Source organism: Danio aesculapii, chromosome 16, assembly GCF_903798145.1.
Source record: "Danio aesculapii chromosome 16, fDanAes4.1, whole genome shotgun sequence".
Taxonomy (NCBI): domain Eukaryota; kingdom Metazoa; phylum Chordata; class Actinopteri; order Cypriniformes; family Danionidae; genus Danio; species Danio aesculapii.
This window is the reverse complement of record NC_079450.1, coordinates 36,004,140-36,023,589: the sequence shown is the minus strand read 5'-3', so window position 1 is coordinate 36,023,589 and position 19,450 is coordinate 36,004,140. Positions and strand designations below refer to the sequence as shown.

Genomic DNA, 19,450 nt, shown 5'->3' with positions numbered 1-19,450 from the left:
CACCAAGTGGTGTGGATGAAGTATTATGCAAAATCCCATGTAATATACACTCACCAGCCACTTTATTACGTACACGTTACTAGTACCGGGTTGGACCCCCTTTTGCCTTCAGAACTGCCTTAATCCTTTATGGCATATATTCAATGAGGTACTGGAAATATTGCTTTGAGATTTTGATCCATATTGACATTATAGCAGCTGCACATTTATGATGCAAATCTCCCATTACATAAAATCCCAAAAGTGCTCTATTGGATTGAGCTCTGGTGATAGTGCAGGCCATTTGAGTACAGTAAACTCAACGTCATATTCAACAAATCAGTCTGAGATGATTCACGCTTTATGACATTACACGTTATGCTGCTGGAAGTCAGAGGATGGGTACACTGTGGTCATAAAGGGATGGACAAGGTCAGCAACAATACTCAGGTAGGCTGTGGTGTTGACACGGTGCTCAATTGGTACTAACGGGCCCAAAGTCTGCCAAGAAAATATCCCCCACACCATTACACCAGCACCATCAGCCTGAAACGTTGATACAAGGCAGGATGGATCCATGCTTTCATGTTGTTGATGCCAAATTCTGGCCCTACCATCTGAATGTCGCAGCAGAAATCGAGTCTCATCTGACCAAGCAATGTTTTTCCAATCTTCTATTGCCCAATTTTGGTGAGCCTGTGTAAATTGTAGCCTCAGTTTCCTGTTCTTAGCTGACAGGAGTGGCACCCGGTGTGGTCTTCTGCTGCTGTAGCCATGTTGTGCATTGAGAGATGCTCTTCTGCATACCTCGGTTGTAATGGGTGGTTATTTGAGTGACTGTTGTCTTTCTATCAGCTGGAACCAGTCTGGCTATTCTCCTCTGACCTCTGGCATCAACAAGACATTTGCGTCCATAGAACTGTCACTTACTAAATATTTTCTCTTTTTTAAACCATTTTCTGTAAACCGTAAATATGGTTGTGCGTGATAATCTCAGTTGATCAGCAGTTTCTGAAATACTCAGACCAGCCCGTCTGGCACTAACAACCATGCCACTTTAAAAGTCACTTAAATCCCATTCCTTCCCCATTCTGATACTTGTTTTGAACTGCTGCAAAGCGTCTTGAGCATGTCTACATGCCTAAATGCATCGAGTTGCTGCAATGTGATTGGCTGATTAGCAATTTGCGTTAGCGAGCAGTTGGACAGGTAACCTAATAAAATGTCCAGTGAGTGTAAATTAGCACTTATGATGTTACTACATTCACTTATCTTTTTTTTCAATTATAAGACACACTAATTTATTAAATGTGAAAATTGTGTACATCTTTTAAAAAAATACTAATAATTATACAGTATAATAATTTCTTGGGATATTGACACCTGGTATTAAGTTGTTATTGTCAATCCAAACACAAATGGGTGATGCTAAATATTAGTGTAAACAAGTTCTAAAATGTTTTGTTTGTCAAAAACATGTTCGGGTAGCTTTCTTAGTGTAACCGCTCATGTGGTCAAATTCTTTCAAACAGCCACAAAACACATTTTCACTAGTGACCAACAGTGGTGTAAATTAACGAATAACAAAAACTCAAATTACTGTAATTGAGTAGTTTTCCCTTTACTAGAATCACACTTTACCAAGTAGTCCATTTGATAGCTTTGTATTATTACTTTTACCACACTATTTTGCCTCAGCCTGAAGTCACTACTTCGTTTATTTTTTCTTCTCTATGGTAATTGGCCAAGTAGAATAATCAGTCCCATGATTCCAGTCTAATCAAATTGCGCATAGAAAAATCACATTAGAGAGACCAACCTCAAGACATGGACACTATAAATTCAGTAAAAATGTACAGGGTGGAATGGACTTAAACAATAACTACGCACTACAGAATTTTACGTTTTCAAATAATTACATGTATTCTATCAGTGTTGTACAAGCCTGGTTTTGTGAATTAAATTTATGCACAAAACTGGAATATCGCATAAAAGATGTGCGAATAAGGCACCGTTTCCATACATAGAGTCAAAGAGAACAAAATCATCACTTCCTGATTAACTGCTGCCAAATATCAAAAGTAAAAGTGGAATTTGCTGCGGTAGGAGAAGCTGCGTGAATCTTTTCCTTATTTAATAAATGACTTGCGCCTCAGAAGACAATTGCCAACATGCAATGAATGCCTGGCTGCGTTTGGTTTGAAGGCATGAGATGCGAAGCACAGACGCTCTTGACAATTCTGAAGGTTATTAATAATATAATAACACTAATACTTGTCATGATTACCAGCAATCTCTTACCACCAGAGGTCGCTGGTAAGCACTCACTTTTACAATAACCTATGGACTACAAATCCGCCATTCATGGACTACATTTTCATACATGCACTCCGTTCACAAACACACATGCTTCCTCATTTTGACTGATTACACCTGCACCAGCTGAGGATTGTCAAAGACTGATTACACACACTATTTAAACAGCACACACACTCACTTCCCTTGCCGAGTCTTGTTATCTGTAAAGTGACATTACAACACGGTTCCCTTAGTCTTGTTCCGCCGTGGTTTTGATCTTTGCCTGGTTTCCCTTTCTCCTTGTCTGCCGCCTGTCTACCGACCTCTCGCCTGTGTTTGACTACGATTCTGGACTGCCTTTATACATCTGTTTGCACCTGTGTTGACCATTGCTTCCCTGACTTTGAATAAACCTGCACGTGGATCCTAAACCTCAGTTGTCTCTGTCACTCCCTGTGTTACAATACTGAAACGGTTAAGGTGTTTTAGAATGACCAAAACAGCGTTTCAAATGTTTTATAATGTGCTCAGCCTGCTGATTTATCGATTCACACAAATTTTTAACATCACATGATCTCTTATAACAAAATACTTTTTTTTTATGCACAAACTGGAATTTGCTTGGTAAAAGAGTTTCCATCGTAGTTAATGCGCATAGTTTCTTACAGAATAAAAAGTTTATCCTACTCGGTTATACGCATATTTTTTTATGCGCATTTTCAAAATTTGTTGAGAATTATTTATTCTTGCTGTTTGGAAACATAGCAAGTGTAATACTCACTACTGATATATTAAGTACTTTTAGAAGGGTACTTTTTAGTAGCAGTATTAGTACAGATACTTTTACTCGGAATACCACTAAAATGCAAGTTAATACCAGGTGAAACAGGGTCTCATAATTCCCCTTTACTTTATTATTTGACTAAAAACAAAAAAAAAACAGACATACTGAAACAAATGCACACACATAACCACACTCACTCACACATATAAAAACAAAACCAGGTGGAAGAGTCTGGCATAAATATAAATTATGATTCACAAAGAGACCAGGTGAAATAGCAGTGTGGCATTCAGTGTCCACCAAAGTCTCTTTTCTGATAGTCTTTAATCGTCTGTCATTCTTACAGCTCATCCCGCCTGCCTGTCACTCGTTCTCTGTCTTTGCTCTTCTCTTTGCCTTGGCTTCTCCCGCTGCGGGCAGATTTTACAGCACTTTCGCCATCGGCCTTCTCGTCTTTTACTACACTCTGTCCATCTGCAGCCCACAAGTCTTCAGCTTCTTCACGTTCCTGAGGTGAGGTTAAACATGAGTGTTAGTGCATACGTATTAGACCTGTCCTCTTTCAGTTTGTTATCAAATCTCTACACCAGTTTCTCACCATATCTTTGTGGTGTTTTTCAGTGGTGAACCAGAGCGCTAATGCACATCGACGACCTTTCGTGACTGCGGTAACACCATGGGGATTCACAGGGCCTGATGTAAATCCAACAAGTCGCCCACATTTTGGCTTAACAGTTGCCTGGAGGACAAAAAAATGAGGTATGGAGAAATTGGGTGGCGTTCACTTACAGGGATAGTTCACCCAAAAATGAAAATTTACAATTTACGGGTGATTAAATACGTCGTTCCAAACCTTTTTAAGTATCTTTTTTCTGTTGAACACAAAAAAAGATACTTTAAAAGGTGAAAACCTGTTAGCCATTGACATCCATATAGTAGGAAAAAACAAATACTATGGATCCAACTTTATTTAAAATATCTTCTTTTGTTTCAGCAGAAGAAAGAAAGTCTAACAGGTTTGGAACAAGTGAAGGGTGAGTAAATGATGACAGAATTTTCAGTTTTGGGTAAACTATCACTTTAAGGCCCAGATTTTCTTAAAAGTGAATCAAAGAATGAACTGATTTGAAGTCAGTGTGAACAAAATCATGTCAAAATGAAGCAACTGCTTTCTTAACTGCTGTTTTCTCATTGTTTTGTGTTCTATAGTGTTTATGTTTGTTATTGAGAAGAAAGGGCAGCACATGTTTATATAATCATCTAAACAGCTGTTTCAACTCTTCTTTCAGCAGAAGTGGGCAGCATCTGGATGAACACTACAATATATTGTGGCTCAGGTATTTCAAACCTCTTTCAACCCCTTCACAAAGAATGAACATAAAACTCGTTCTAAAAATGTACCATTTAAAATGAAATTAAATTAAAACTTACTGTTACTGTTTTGGCATCTCGATCGGTGAAGAAGAAATTACCTCCGTCAAAATCATCATTCAGGTACAGAACTGCACTGCAAAGGCAACAATACAAACAGATTATGAGTCAGCGTGTATAACAGAAGGGACATTTCTATCTATACACAGTCAATTAATTACTTTCTAGATCAATACATTTATTTTCAATAGATGAGGCTTGGCGGCATGGTTAGCACTGTCGCCTCACAGCAGGAAGGTTGCTGGTTCGAGCCCTGGCTGGGTCAGTTGGCATTTCTGTGTGGAGTTTGCATGTTCTCCGTGTTGGCGTGGGTTTACTCGGGGTGCTCCAGTTTCCCCCACAGTCCAAAGACTTGTGCTACAGGTGAATTAGGTAAGCTAAATTGTCCGTAGTGTATGTGTGTGTATTTTATCTCATAAAGTGTCATAGTGGATGAATACCAACACAGAAACTGTGGGATTTCACAACGTCCCAGAAGAAAGACCATACTCCAAATTCCACAGTCACACACTGACTATGGTAATAAAAAAACATTGGGTAGTCTGAATAGTTTTGAAAGCATGAACTTGTCTTCTGTAGGTTAAACAACCCACTGTCATTCATCTTGTGTATGTCCTGTATCTGCACCTGAGATCTCGATGAGTGAAGGCCGGAGCTTCTCTCCAGCACTTTCTGCTTTCTGGCTCCAGGATGCAGTTATCCACATGCACTGGGTGAGAGAGATCCGACCGGCCCTCCTGGTGTCCTACACGCACACAAACACAGACAATTATACATGTTTTGAGCAAGACTTTAAATTTTGTTAATAATATGTGTGTGTATGTGTAAAAGACTGTTTGAGCACTATAGAGTTTTGTACCTCTGATGGCAGAGCGGCAAACCAAGTGTGTGTAAGCAAAATAGAGAAGAGAAGGGGTTCTGAAGTAGGAGTCCATCAGCTCTTTTACAGTCTCCCCGATCCCATGCAGCAGCCTGGCATCTGATTGGTTAACCAGCCCGCCCTGAGCCAACTGGAAAACACATATTCTCTAGTACATTATCAAGGTAAACTTGTTATGCAATTTTATGATACTTTTTTTGGTTATTCTTATTCAAGTTTTTTTTTTTTGCAAGTGTGTGATATGGAGGGAGCACATCAGTGGAAGTGCGGTATGGCTAGGCAATATATAGTAATGTCAATCAACAGAGATTTTTCTACATAGTTAATCTGTTCATTTACATTAGAGCAGCACAAAAACATGTTTAATGTGTCATTTAAATAACATGATGGAGACCTGAAGAATCTCACAGAGACACCTCAGTCTGGTCAATTCAATTCACTTCACTTTTGTGGCTTATTGACCTTATTGTGCAATGTGGAAGTGTGCTTGTTTTTGCTATTGTTTTAGAACAGTGGTGTCCAAACTCGGGCCTGGAGGGTCGGTGTCCTGCATTTTTTAGGTCCAAACACACCTGAACAAGCTAACCAAGCTCTTTCTAGGTATACTAGAAACTTCCAGGTAGGTGTGTTGAAGGAAGTTGGAGCTAAACTATGCAGGACACCAGCCCTCCAGGACAGAGTTTGGACACCCCTATTTTAGAACTTCCGGTTCAGTTGCTTATGGGAGAAATAACTAGGAATAATAAATGACAGTAAACGGTCAAACTACTTGCTCTACAAACAAGTTTATTCTTGACTAAACATAAAAGTGGAATAATTTAATAGGAAAAGATCAGTTTGCAACATTAATCAGCATAACAAGCTGTTTTTAAATGTCTAAAAATCTAAAGAAATAATGAGACTGAAAGATTCCAGTGGCTGCAGTGGAATAAAGTCAATCGCGACAGTCAAATAGATGCTTATGTGTTAGCTTATCCTGCTAAGTTTTTAAGTAAACAGTCAGTCAGGTGAAAAGTGAAACCAAGCCGGTGGCATGATCTATGTATAATGTCTTAAAGCAACAGCAGCCTAATAATACACTGTTTGTGTCATTAATATTAATCATCAATGAAAAGAAAAAACTAATTCACTCTTGGCTGAATGTCTCATAGCTTTATTAATACATGTAAATGTTATTTGATGTATTTAATAATATATATGTACAGTTAAAATCAGAATTATTAGCCCCCCTGTTTATTTTTTCCCCCAATTTCTGTTGAACAGAGATTTTTTCAACACATTTCTAAATATAATAGTTTTAAAAACTCATTTCTAATAACTGATTTATTTTATCTTCTGTAGACTATCGAAAAAAATATAGCTTAAAGGGGCTAATAATTTTGTCCTTAAAATTGGTTTAAAAAAAATTTAAAACTGCTTTTATTCTAGCCAAAATAAAACAAATAAGACTTTCTCCGGAAGAAAAAATATTATCAGACATACTGTGAAAATTTCCTTGCTCTGTTAAACATCATTTGGGAAATATTTAAAAAAAGAGAAAATAATTCAAATGGGGGCTAATAATTCTGACTTCAACGGTATATACAATAGACAACATTTGAAGTGGATCTCATAAGGTTTTCAAAACAAGAATTGGTGTTGTTCAGTAGTTTTACGACAATGGTCTAGCACTGTATCTAGCTGATATCTTGCATTCATACACTCCACCCAGATCTCTTAGGTCTGGCAGCCTTGGGTTGCTGTCTGTTGGCAGATCTAAGTTAAAAAAGAGGAGACTGTGCTTTTGTGACAGCAGGCCCAAAAAAACTCTGGGACAACTTTGAATGGTGTAATCACTCTCCATTTAAACTTCTCCATCTCCAAATTTAAACTTAAGACTTATTTTTTTTAAATATGGGAGACTAATCCATTTATTTAAGTATATTTCATAAATGTGTTCTTAGTGTAATGCAGTGATGCTCAACCCTGTTCCTGGAGATCAACCTTCCTGCAAAGTTCAGCTCCAACCCTGATCAAACACACCTGAACCAATTAATTAGGACCTAAACAGCACTTGATAATTACAGGCAGGTGTGTTTGATATGGGTTGCAACTGGTATGGGTTGATATGGGTTTGCAATGGATTGAAATCTGCAGGAAGGTCGATCTCCAGGAACCGGGTTGGTCACCCCTGGTGTAATGTATTTTATTTTTTGGTTTTGTTTATTTATTGTGCTTTATAATTAAAAAATGAATGAATAAAATAATGAATGAACGTTGATGAAAGGTTTTGATCCACTTCAAATGTTGACTACTGTAATATACACATGTATGTTTCTGTATAGAGTTGAAGTGAAAATGATTAGCCCTGCTGTTAAAGTTTCATTCTTTATAAAAGTGCTGTTTAAATGTGGGAAATATTTTTTCGACACAATTTTAAACACAATAGTTTTAAGAAGTAATTTCTAATAAATAAATGATTTTGGCTTTGCCATGATGACTACATATTATGTTACTACTTATTTTGCAAGATACCATTATTCAGCTGTTAAAGCCTTTACTACAAATTCTTAAGGGTACTAGTAAAATTCACAACAAATGTCACTTAAAAATGATTAAAAAACTGCTTTATTCCAGCCAAACTTAAGAAAACAAGACTTTCTCCATAAGAACAGATATTGTAGGAAATACTGCGAAAATGTCCTTGCTCAGTTATACATCACTTATGAAATATTTAAAAAAGAATAAAAATTTCACATATAAAAACAATCATTTTGCCTTCAACTGTACAGTATGTATAATATAATGTCTTGGATAGCCCCAGCTGCATTTCATATTACAAATCTTTCTATCTGAAACAAAGTGATGATCTTTGTTTTATTGTACCGCTCCACCTAAAAAAAAGCATTCATTAATTATTTTTTAGAAATTTTATTATCATTAAACTGATGATCTAAATCAAGAATCAAATCATATCAAGAGCTTGTGAATTGAAACTGATTCTGAATCGAGTTCCAGCCCTAGTGCAAATATCTATGATATTATGAATAATTATGGTATGTCAAATGTGAGTAATATCTGACCTTGAGTGCTCTGAGGACAGTCAAACCCTCAAACTTCTCATGTGGGGTGTGAGGAGAGCGTCGCCCCCTGTACCCGTCACCCGCTGATGCCGCAACCTGTCATCAGAAAAAGGTGAATGTCTTTCTGTTAGCACTCTGTTGGACGCTGCACTGATCGCAACAGTCAACGGTGCGACAGATTTTTGGGTGATTACTGCGAAGCTCACGGTTGCCAGCTGCATCACGCGATCACATTCAGATTGGGATAAAACTCCATCCAGCACCACCCGATTGGTCCCGTTCAGGCCCTGATCATCCAGAGTGATGCTTACACCAGCTACAGGAATGGGACCACCTGAGTCAGACAGACACAAATAAAAAGATGAAGATGAGGTTACACATATATTTAAAAAAAATTATATTTTATAAAAAATTGTTATAATAATGCAAATTATTATTATTATTGTTGTTTTTAGTCTTTATGTTAAATCTAATTCTTTTTAACATTATAATGAAAATAATGAAGACATTTTTAAGTGTTTCTAAATTATTGCTAATAATAATTATTATTCATTATTTATTTTTGTCCATTAAAATCGTAAAGCCTATGTTTTTGCAAAACATTTAAGGAAGAAATAAAAATGATGTAACAACATATTTCAACAATGGAACATAAATTTGTTAGAGTTGTATAATGCCAATTATAAAATGACTATATATATATATATATATATATATACACATATATATATATATATATATATATATATATAGTGGGTATATATTCAATATAGGGGGTGGAATTCCAGGAGTTTTCCGGGAGACAGAATACGGGAGATGGGTGGAAGATGGGTCTGAAATACGGGAGACCCCCGGGAGTGTTGTCAAGTATTATATATATAATTGTATGTGTATATTCATTCATTTTCTTTTCGGCTTAGTCCCTTTACTAGTCCGGGGTCGCCACAGCGGAATGAACCGCCAACTTATCCAGCACATGTTTTTCGCAGCGGATGCCCCTCCAGCTGCAACCCATCTCTGGGAAACATCCATACACACTCATTCACACTTATACACTATGGACAATTTAGCTTACCCAATTCACCTGTGCTGCATGTGTTTGGACTGTGGGGGAAACCGGAGCACCCGAAGGAAACCCAAGCGTAAGTTGCAAAAGTTGCTTAAATTCTGAATAATTTTATTACTGATAATAATTTCTTTAATTAATAATTAATTTAATAATAATGGTAATTTTACTATAAAGTCCTAAAGCCTATTTTTATCATTTTTAAGGCAAAAAAGAACAAATATATGTATAAAAGATTAGATATAAATTTGTTTCATTTGTTTATATTTTATTTAACACATTAGTTTTAAATAATAATAGTACTAATGATTATAACTCTGTCACTTAACTAATAATAATATATATATTTTAAAATGTTTAAAAATGTTTATAATATCCCAATAATACAAGTGTTTCTACTGGTGGTTTGTCAAGACCACTCACCTGTGTGAAGCACACTTCATAAATCCATAGTATTTGTGTCTGTTAATGTATCGGTGAGATGAATGAGTGAGTGTGTTTTCTACAGTTGGTTTTTTAAGCCCACTCACCTGTATGTAATAATAATAATTATCCTAATATTATTAAATTAAACAATATTTCTAAATTATGAATAATTTTATGCTTATACCTGCATAAAATCCACTGTCATCCACTTCGTCCATTTTGTCGCCCTGCTTGAGTTTCTCATGAAGCTTCTCTTTCTCTGCTCTGAGAAGAAGACACTCTTAAAGCTTCCAAACTGTTACAGTACCAATTCATTTCAATCTTATTCTTTTCTACTGTGACCCCATCTCACCTCCAGCTTTCTCTCAAAGATTCAGGCACAACATCCTCTGGCGTCCACAGATCCTGATGGCACAGAAGGAACCAGAGAGAGATAATGAGTCCTTTTTTGGCTAGTTTTATAAAGGAGAACAAAAGGTGAGAGGTGAAATAAAAAAAAGCTCCAGCATATACCGGGTCACTGAATTTAAAGTCCAAGTTTGCCATTCCAAAGTACAGCAGTTTCTTCTCTTGCAAAGCTCTGTTCACATACTTGGAAATTTCCTGAAAAACATAAACAGGCCATTTTAAGTGAGTATTGATCTTGTTCATTGACTCCATTCACCCATCCATCAAACAGACAGACTCATCTATAAATGCAAACACTGTTTGTGCTCATCTCCCATGTGTCATTGTTCCTCCAGCAGTGCATTGATCATACCGCTGCGGGACCTGTTTGCTGAGCCTCAGCATCGCCCTCTAGAGTCTGAGTGTAGAGCTCCAGGTTACTTAGATTGTCTGAATCTGTGGGGTAAAAAAGCAGCAAGGAACGCAGGGTCTCCACTGCCCCCTTCAGGTCACCAGCTGCAGGACACCAAAGACAACAGGATTGAGTTAAAGGTGCTGTATGTAAGTTTTTCATTCATTCATTTTCAACTTATCCAGCACATGTTTTACGCAGCAGATGCCCTTCCAGCCGCAACCCATCTCTGGGAAACATCCATACACACTCACTCACTCATATATGTATACACTACGGACAATTTAGCCTACCCAATTCACCTGTACCACATGTCTTTGGACTGTGGGGGAAACCGGACCACCTTGAGGAAACCCACGCGAACGCAGGGAGAACATGCAAACTCCACACAGAAATGCCCAAATGACCAAGCCGAACCGGCGGCCTTCTTGCTGTGAGGCGACAGCACTACCTACTGCGCCACTATGTCACCTATGTAAGATTTTGACTCTTCTAAAGCATACAAATACCATAATATGTTTGCAGTTATTAAAGAAACATGCTAAGTAAACTTTTTTTATCTGAAAAACAATGCTAAAGTCAGTTAATCTTCTTTGGATATGTGCGTTCTGTGTCAGAATGTTTACAATTGTAAAATATTAGCTGATCAGCGTAGATCGTCACATACACTCACTCCTGTTGGTACTGTCAATCTGGCAACCGGCGTATGCATCAAGTCGGAGGAATAAGGGCCATGTGAACTTTTAAAAAATTAATAAATAAATATAGCTTTGACCTTTAAGTAAAACTAATTTTGAAGTAATAAAATTAAAAAAGTATTTATTATTATTTATTTTATTATTATTTAATATAATATTTAACAGCAAAGGATAAAAAAATAATAAAAACTTTTTTAAACAATAAAAATAAAAGCGCAGGCATGAGCAAACTCTTGTCAGGTGAAATTATTGTTGTTTATGCATTCATAACATGCGACTTATCAAATAACATAGATGTAAGACATTTTGACATTTTCCCCAAGGAATTACACATGAATAGTGCTGCACAATGTATCGTTTCAGCATTGATATCTCAATCCGCAATGGTCACATTGCAGGATTTTCAATGTTCAGTTGAGATTATAGTTGATCATAATCAATGCAGAGTTGAATTTTAGTGAAGTAAAAATGGTAGTTCACCCAAAAATTAAACTTTACTCACTATTTTCAAACGTTTATGAGTTTATTTTTCATGTTGAAGACAAAAGAAGATATTTTAATTACTCATAAACAAGTGAAGGTTGAGTAAATAGAGAGTAAATTTTCATTTTTGGGTGAGCTATACCTTTAAGGCCTGTGATTGTGTGAACATTTTAACATTTAAAACATCTGGCCACAAGAAATTTTAGTGTTTATAACTTCACTAAAGATTATATTCATTCATTTTCTTTTCGGCTTAGTCCCTTTATTAATCTGGGGTCGCCACAGCGAAATTAACCACCAACTTATCCAGCATGTTTTATGCAGCGGATGCCCTTCCAGCTGCAACCCATCACTGGGAAACACCCACACACTCTCATTCACACTTATACACTGTGGACAATTTTAGCTTACCCAATTCACCAATACCGCATGTCTTTGGACTTGTGGGGGTAACTGGAGCACCCGGAGGAAACCCATGCGAACACGGGGAGAACATGCAAAATCCACACAGAAACGCCAACTGACCCAGCCGAGGCTCAAACCAGCGACCTTCTTGCTGTGAAGCGACAGCACTATCAACTGCACCACTGCATCGCCCCATAAAGATTATATTACTTACAATAAAGAGTATGCAGTGTTGATTGTTCAATATCTGTACTTGAATACTGTTAGACTCCCCAGAAAACTATAATTCACTTTTATCTTTGCTAAATTATACTTATCTATGCTTGTAAAATATTTGTTATATACTATTTGAGATCACCCCAATCGATTTAAAATGAAGAATTCTTTCCAAATAAAGCTGTATTCACATCGCAATATAAATCGCAGAAATACAAAATATCGCAATGTCAGATTTTTCCAATATTGTGCAGTCCTAATATACAGTTGAAGCCCCCCTTTGATTTTTTTTCCTTTTTTAAATATTTCCCAAACTATGTTTAAGAGAGCAAGGAAATTTTCACAGTATGTCCGATAATATTTTTTCTTCTGGAGAAAGTCTTATTTGTTTTATTTCGGCTAGAATAAAAGCAGTTTTAAGTTTTTTAAAAAGCATTTTAAGGTCAAAATTATTAGCCCCTTTAAGCTATATATTTTTTTGATAGTCTACAGAACAAACAATCGTTATACAATAACTTGCCTAATAGGGCCAGACGGAATCTGCGGACGTTTTTTGCTATTTCTGCAGAGAATTTTTGTAAAAATCTGCAGATTTCTGCGGAATTATTTTGGGAGTATCATAACTAAAATCTTAATATGTGAAATAAAAAAGTATATATTTTAACTTTTATTTAATGTTTAAAATCCAAATCCAATTAGATTCACTTTATTTGGTAAACAAAGCTAGTCTCTCATATAATATATCTACCAAAAGACAAAAAATATTACTGTACAAACTGCATTGTACATAAATCAGATGAACATTTTCATATTAGTCGATAATATTACTGTAATTAATTTAAAAACTGAATAAATATAGATTTACACACATTTGCTCAAGTAAATAAATTAATGAATTTATTTGAAAGAATTAATTATTAAGAATTAATGATGGGCTTAAAATCTGTGAAATTCTGCAGAAAATCTTCAGAATTCTGCGCGTGCAGATTCCGTGTGAGCCTACAAATTACCCTAACCTGCCTAGTTAACCTAATCAACCTAGTTAAGCCTTTAAATGTCACTTTAAGCTGTATAGAAGTGTCTTGAAAAATATCTAGTCAAATATTATTTACTGTCATCATGGCAAAGATAAAAGAAATCAAAAATATTTTGTTTAGAAATGTTGAAAAAATTCCGTAAAACAGAAAATGGGAAAAAATAAATATATAAAAATAAAATTATATATAAATATATATATATATATATATATATAGATAAGCATGGATATAAACATTACAGTCATGCCTTGCTAAAGTATTAAAACACACTGAGCATTTGTTAACAGCATTTCGGCCTACACAAATAATCAAGTAGAGCTTGAACCCAGAAACTTCAAGGCATAGTTCATCCAAAAATGTCTGACCTTTGAACTGTGCAATATGTAAATGCTCAAGCTGTACAGGTAGGAAATCCTCCATGGCAGAAACCCTTCCGGGTCGTGTTGAAACTAAGGTCACACATGTCTGTTGGCATGACATCAAGGAGAGAGAGAGGTCTGTGGAGGCAGAGAAAAAATCAATTCTGAACAGTTATAAGCTGCATAATGGTGCAACACAATATTTAAATGTTCCTCTTTATAAACCACTCAAATATTCGAGCAAATTATAGTTTGACTATCACGTTATATTGTCCACTATCTTGTTCACCTGCAGCTCTCTCATAAACGCCTTGTACGGTGACGGGTTCTTCAGGAATGACCCGTGGCGCCGTAACACACTGTGCTCTGCACTCTTCAGTCTGTTTGAGCGTCTCATTCACACACTCCTTCCACGTCTTCACTGCCTCAAGCCAATCAGACGAGCTCTCCGCTTGAATGGCTGCATCATACATCTCCTAAACATATATAAACAATGTCAACAACAATGTAGAAATACTGAGAGACGATTTATTTGTACATTGACTTTAGGAATGTTACTGTCATGATAGGGGTTACGAACGATAAAAAGAGACCATGACAGTTACATGCAAGTGTGGAATTGTCTCAGAATTGTAAGTGTCATTTTCCATCCAGCTCTCAGACAAAAGATGGCTTGGTCAGTGTGGGAAGAAACTGGCAAAATAACACCCTGCACACACACACTAGAAGCCAACATAGCAATTATGAGACACAATGGAAAAATTACGTGACTAAAGTGCCATTTAAACTAGTGCATGTTAGCATGTTAGTGCATTTTAGAACTACGAACTCTTCTCCAGTTTTTATGGTCTAAAACGCACGATACGTGACCATTCACGCTCACTGTGCATGTGTGTATTTTGCCAGCATTTGTAATTGGCATCTACCAGTGATGTAGTGGTAATATTAGGGCCTTGACGATTCAGCAAGCAATATGCAATAGTCCTGAAGAGTAGTTAGAGAGTGGATGTGAACAGCAACACCTCAGTTTTTGTGGGTCGAGGATGCTGGTGTAGTGTGGATTACACCAAGTGTAACTAATAAAACTTGAATGATTTGTAACAAAAACACATGTACACTTCATCTGAAGTGAAGCAAGCTGCTCAGTATGCACACTGAGAAGTTCATTTTACAAAAAAAGATAAATATATTTTAAGTGTTATGTCCATAATGAATATACTCTGATGAGCCAAACTTAATGACCCAACAAGGTCACATATGTTAAGGTGTGTTGAAATTTAATGTAAGCAGACAGGCATGCAGTTCATAGTCAAAATTCTGAGCAGCTTTGATAGGGGTCAAATTGTTATGGCAAGGTGACTGGAGGCCTCTATCTCAAAAATCCTCTATCTCAAACTTTCACTGATTAAAAGCTGAATTGCCATGACTTGTAATGAGCAGAATAAAAATAGGCCGCTGTTGTGCTTTGCATAGTTTAAAATGTTTTTAGCTTGAATATCAATGGTAGGTCTTTTATAGCACTTACCGTTTACATGACTTCGAAGTGCTCCCCCTCTCATATTTGATAGTAGTTTACAGTTTACAGTTAGTAACTAAACTTTTTGGTTAGTTTTTCTGACATCTATTTTTTTTAACATCCGGTCTTTAAAGTGGTCATTTTGTAGCTAAAGTTCCTAAAATTTATCTTATCCTGACATTTTACCCTAGGTTAAGAAATACAGTCTGGTGAATGCAAGTGACTGCCAATTGATGAGTGTGAACGGAATAAAATGGAGCTGAAAATAGCCCACCACTATAACCATTTTGCCATAAAAAAAAAAAGGTTGAGGAAAAAGTACAATTTTGATTATTAGAAACTATCTAATGAAGGACTGACTGATAATTTGAAACAAGAAGAGTGAAGACAAACAAAAACCACTGATATTCCATGTCCTGGACAAAAAAAAGACAATTATTTTTGCGGGACAAACAAGCCATGTGAGAAAACCTTTTTTATTGCATATTTTTGGTCCTGTTGCAATTTTAGTTTGTTTTTTATATATATGCTTAGATTTTTTTTAATGAATTCATTTTTGGTAATACTTCATTTTTACGTTTTGTCAGTTTTAGTTCTGTTAATTTTAGTATGTTTTGGTTTTGTTGATTTTAGAATGTATAGTTAAGCTATGAAGCTAATAATGCAACATTTCAAATATTTAGGGTCTTTATCTTATCTTTACATTTATTTTCAGATTTAACTGATCAAAAATGAATCCAAATGTTTAGCCAACATCAAAAACACTGCTTTACTCACCCAGTGCTGCTCCTGCTCTCTTTCTCTGTCCTGGAAAAATTCCTCTTTCACTCCTAACATCCTCTTGTACTTCTCGATGTTGTTCCTCATCTCCAGGTGACTCGGGTTAGCCACAAAGAATGTGTGAGCTGCTGAAGCTGCTTTGGTCATTTTATTTAACTGCACAGAGGGGCAACAAAAAGTTTAAGCTTACGGGTCACGCTTATTGCTCAGAGCTTTCAACTTGGGATAATTGTCTAAGTCTCATATCTAAACATTACCTTATAGTAGGTGACTTGGAGGTAGTTGTAAGGGTTTCGTGTTCCAAATTCATACTCAATGTCTGAAGACACGGGAAGCAGCGCAGCAGGAGAGACGCTTCGACTCAAGCAGAACTGCACACACTCAGCTCGTACCTGGATCCACTCAAGAACCCCCAGGTCCCAGAAAATCATATCCTCTTTGTCTGCGCACACACATACACACGCACATTAAAGTGCACTGAACTGAAAAAGTCATGGAAAACTCCATGCCTCCAGGTTGCATGTTTTAGACTGAGATTGTGGTATTTTGAACGAGTTGGTGCAGAAACACACACGGACATGATTCAGATGCAATAACACACGTTAAGCACATGTAACTTACAACAATTTAAGAGTTACCTTGTTCTGATATTTTGTCATCTCCTGCTGTTAAACACTCGTCGTGACATTTCCGTCTTATCCGCAGGAGTTTGTATCGAGTGGAAATGGATTTCTCCAGAAACTCCGCCGCGCGCTCCCAATCCTCGCTAAAGTACGCCCGAACCCCGCGGTAATAGAGCTCATCGTAGGGGGGTAAAAGTCCAGACGAACTCTCGGATGATAATCCACTGCCCGCAGTAACGTTAATACATATATAGTTTATAATGAAAAGAAGCGCCACGTATACAGAGCTTGAGTTTGAGTGTAGCGCCATAATGCAGAGACTGAGAAGAGGGAGAGTGAGAGGAGGAGGAGGAGGAATGAGGGAATACGTGCTTGCAGCAACGAATTGCCTATGGAAAAAAGTTTAATTTATTTTTTGTATTTGCATTATTTTATGTTATTACATAGTCAACATTTTATTAAGGGGGAGTGGGTACGGTTGCAACATGGGGCAAGACTTATTCTTCCATTCAGTAATGATGAGCTAGACTGATGATATTAGCACTACATATTCTCAGTTAGACCCTTCAGTCGAAAAGAATCAGACATATGTGACCATTCCTTCAGTATAAAACTCATTTTGAGGTTTAAAAGGTGATTTTTTAAAAAAAATGTTCTGATAATTTATCTTGCTCATGCTGTCTAATCTGATTTTGTGAAACATTAATCATTCATATAATTTAAATCCCTGTTTTCTTAGCTTCAAATGTATATATCTAGCACAGAACGTTTAATCAACATGCTGTTGTTCCCTATTACAAAATTAATTTAAAAGCTTGTCATATTTACAGTTGTAATTTTATTGCAGTGTCAATGTAATTTAATGTCAAAGAAAGAATGAATTATTAATATTATAAACTAAACTGAACTTAAACACTACAAACTGAACTACACTGTTCCTATTTACTATGACCCTTTATGTGAAGCTGCTTTGACGCAATCTACATTGTATAAGCGCTATACAAATAAAGGTGAATTGAATTGAATTGAATTTGATGATTTTATTCATTTTAGAGTTCAAAGAAGTAGTTTAGTAAAGGTTCAGTCTAGATTTTCAGTAATAATATTTTTGTTCAGGTTTTTTTGTAGGCCTGATAACTGACCAAAACATGGTTGTTGCTTGTTCTTTTAATAGTCTGTATTTATATGATCAATTTACATTTAGTCCTTTTACAAAAAAGTAAATAAAATCCAACCTGATATTTAAGAATTTTTTTATATCAATACATTTCAATGAATGTTGCAAACGTCCCCTTGCTTGGGGTCCGTTGCAATGTTTGGCTTTGTCTCTTCAAGTTTAAATTCTGCATATATTGTCATATGTATACATATTATAGCAATGTAAAGGGACTAAGCCGAAAAGAAAATGAATGAATGAATTATAGCAATGTGTGTGGGTGTTTGATAGATGTTTGTGGACGTTTTTGTGGAAACCCAAAATTTTAATGTAATAAACCCATTATTATATAAAAATAATTTGGGTTTCACAAAAAACTGTCTCTGAGAAACTAAAGGAAATGCAAAATGTGTTTTTACTGTTCCCACTCTCCACTAATTGTCCAAAAAATAGGTGGTACATTAAGGTAAATCCAATTAGCTACTTTAAAATATTACAAACGTCAAGTGAGGTATTATTTTGGTAAACATCTGGCTGAAATAATCTTTGTCAGAATAAACTTTGAGGGATTGTTTTTATCTTGTAGGTAATCGTAATTTGCTAGCAATGGGCACTCCTGTTTTTTTCCTGGGAGTCTCCTGTATTTCACAACTATCTACCGCCACCCTCCCTTTTTGTTATTCCTCTCAGAAAACTCTTCTTATAAACTCCCCCTTCGTGGTTCTAACACCACAAACTCTGCCGCAACCCCAGTACAATGTTATCCTCTGAAAAAATGTGCATTTATGATGGAAACCAAATAATTTCCAGCATTTGCATCAAAAAGTCATGTGATTTTATTTTAACAGATGTGCGTTAACAAAAATACAGCATTAATGCACAAACCAGTGCACAGCGAGCACATTTGTAAAATATCTGAAATGTTGTTTTGGTCATTCTAAAATCCCTCAGACAAAATCTGTCATCACAGTGGTTCAGTATTATTACCTCCAGAACTGAGTGTTCACGCACCCAAAGAGTGTTCGTGCATTCATTGCATTTCGTCTCCTGAGGTGCAAATAATTTATCATATAAGAAAACAAAGACCCACAGCTTCTCCTAATGCAGCAAACTCCATTTTTTAATATTTGTTTTCAGTTTATCAAGAAGTAATGATTATGTTCTCTTTGATTCATTGGATGGAAACTTATTTGGATGGTGCTTTATTCACAAATGTTTTATGCGATACTCCAGTTTTGCACAGTAGTCTAATTCGCATCTTTGGGTTGAAAAATAACTAATTTCTGTTTTTCCCCCAACATTATTCAGTATATCTTCCTTTGTGTTCAACAGAAGAAAGAAACTCAAACAGGGTTTGAAAAAGTGGAGGATGTGAGTAAATCATTTATGGGTGAACTATCCCTTATATTTGCACTTATATTCCACTGGCTTAACTCTTCTCTTGCTATTAGT

At 36.2% G+C, this 19,450-nt stretch overlaps 1 protein-coding gene across 1 annotated transcript; it reads right to left on the bottom strand.

The window, feature by feature from the left end:
* Positions 1-3,168: 3,168 nt before the first annotated feature.
* p3h3 (prolyl 3-hydroxylase 3) lies at positions 3,169-17,162 on the bottom strand. Its single transcript, XM_056475968.1, has 16 exons — positions 16,858-17,162; positions 16,477-16,661; positions 16,217-16,375; positions 14,213-14,399; positions 13,930-14,061; positions 10,687-10,829; positions 10,440-10,529; positions 10,279-10,331; positions 10,111-10,190; positions 8,641-8,768; positions 8,435-8,530; positions 5,352-5,502; positions 5,120-5,237; positions 4,493-4,568; positions 3,660-3,800; positions 3,169-3,569 (listed from the first exon to the last, which is right to left on the bottom strand). Exons 1-16 carry the CDS (start codon positions 17,150-17,152, stop codon positions 3,402-3,404), a joined length of 2,202 nt encoding a protein of 733 aa, XP_056331943.1. The 5' UTR covers positions 17,153-17,162; the 3' UTR covers positions 3,169-3,401.
* Between the last annotated feature and the right edge of the window lie 2,288 nt (positions 17,163-19,450).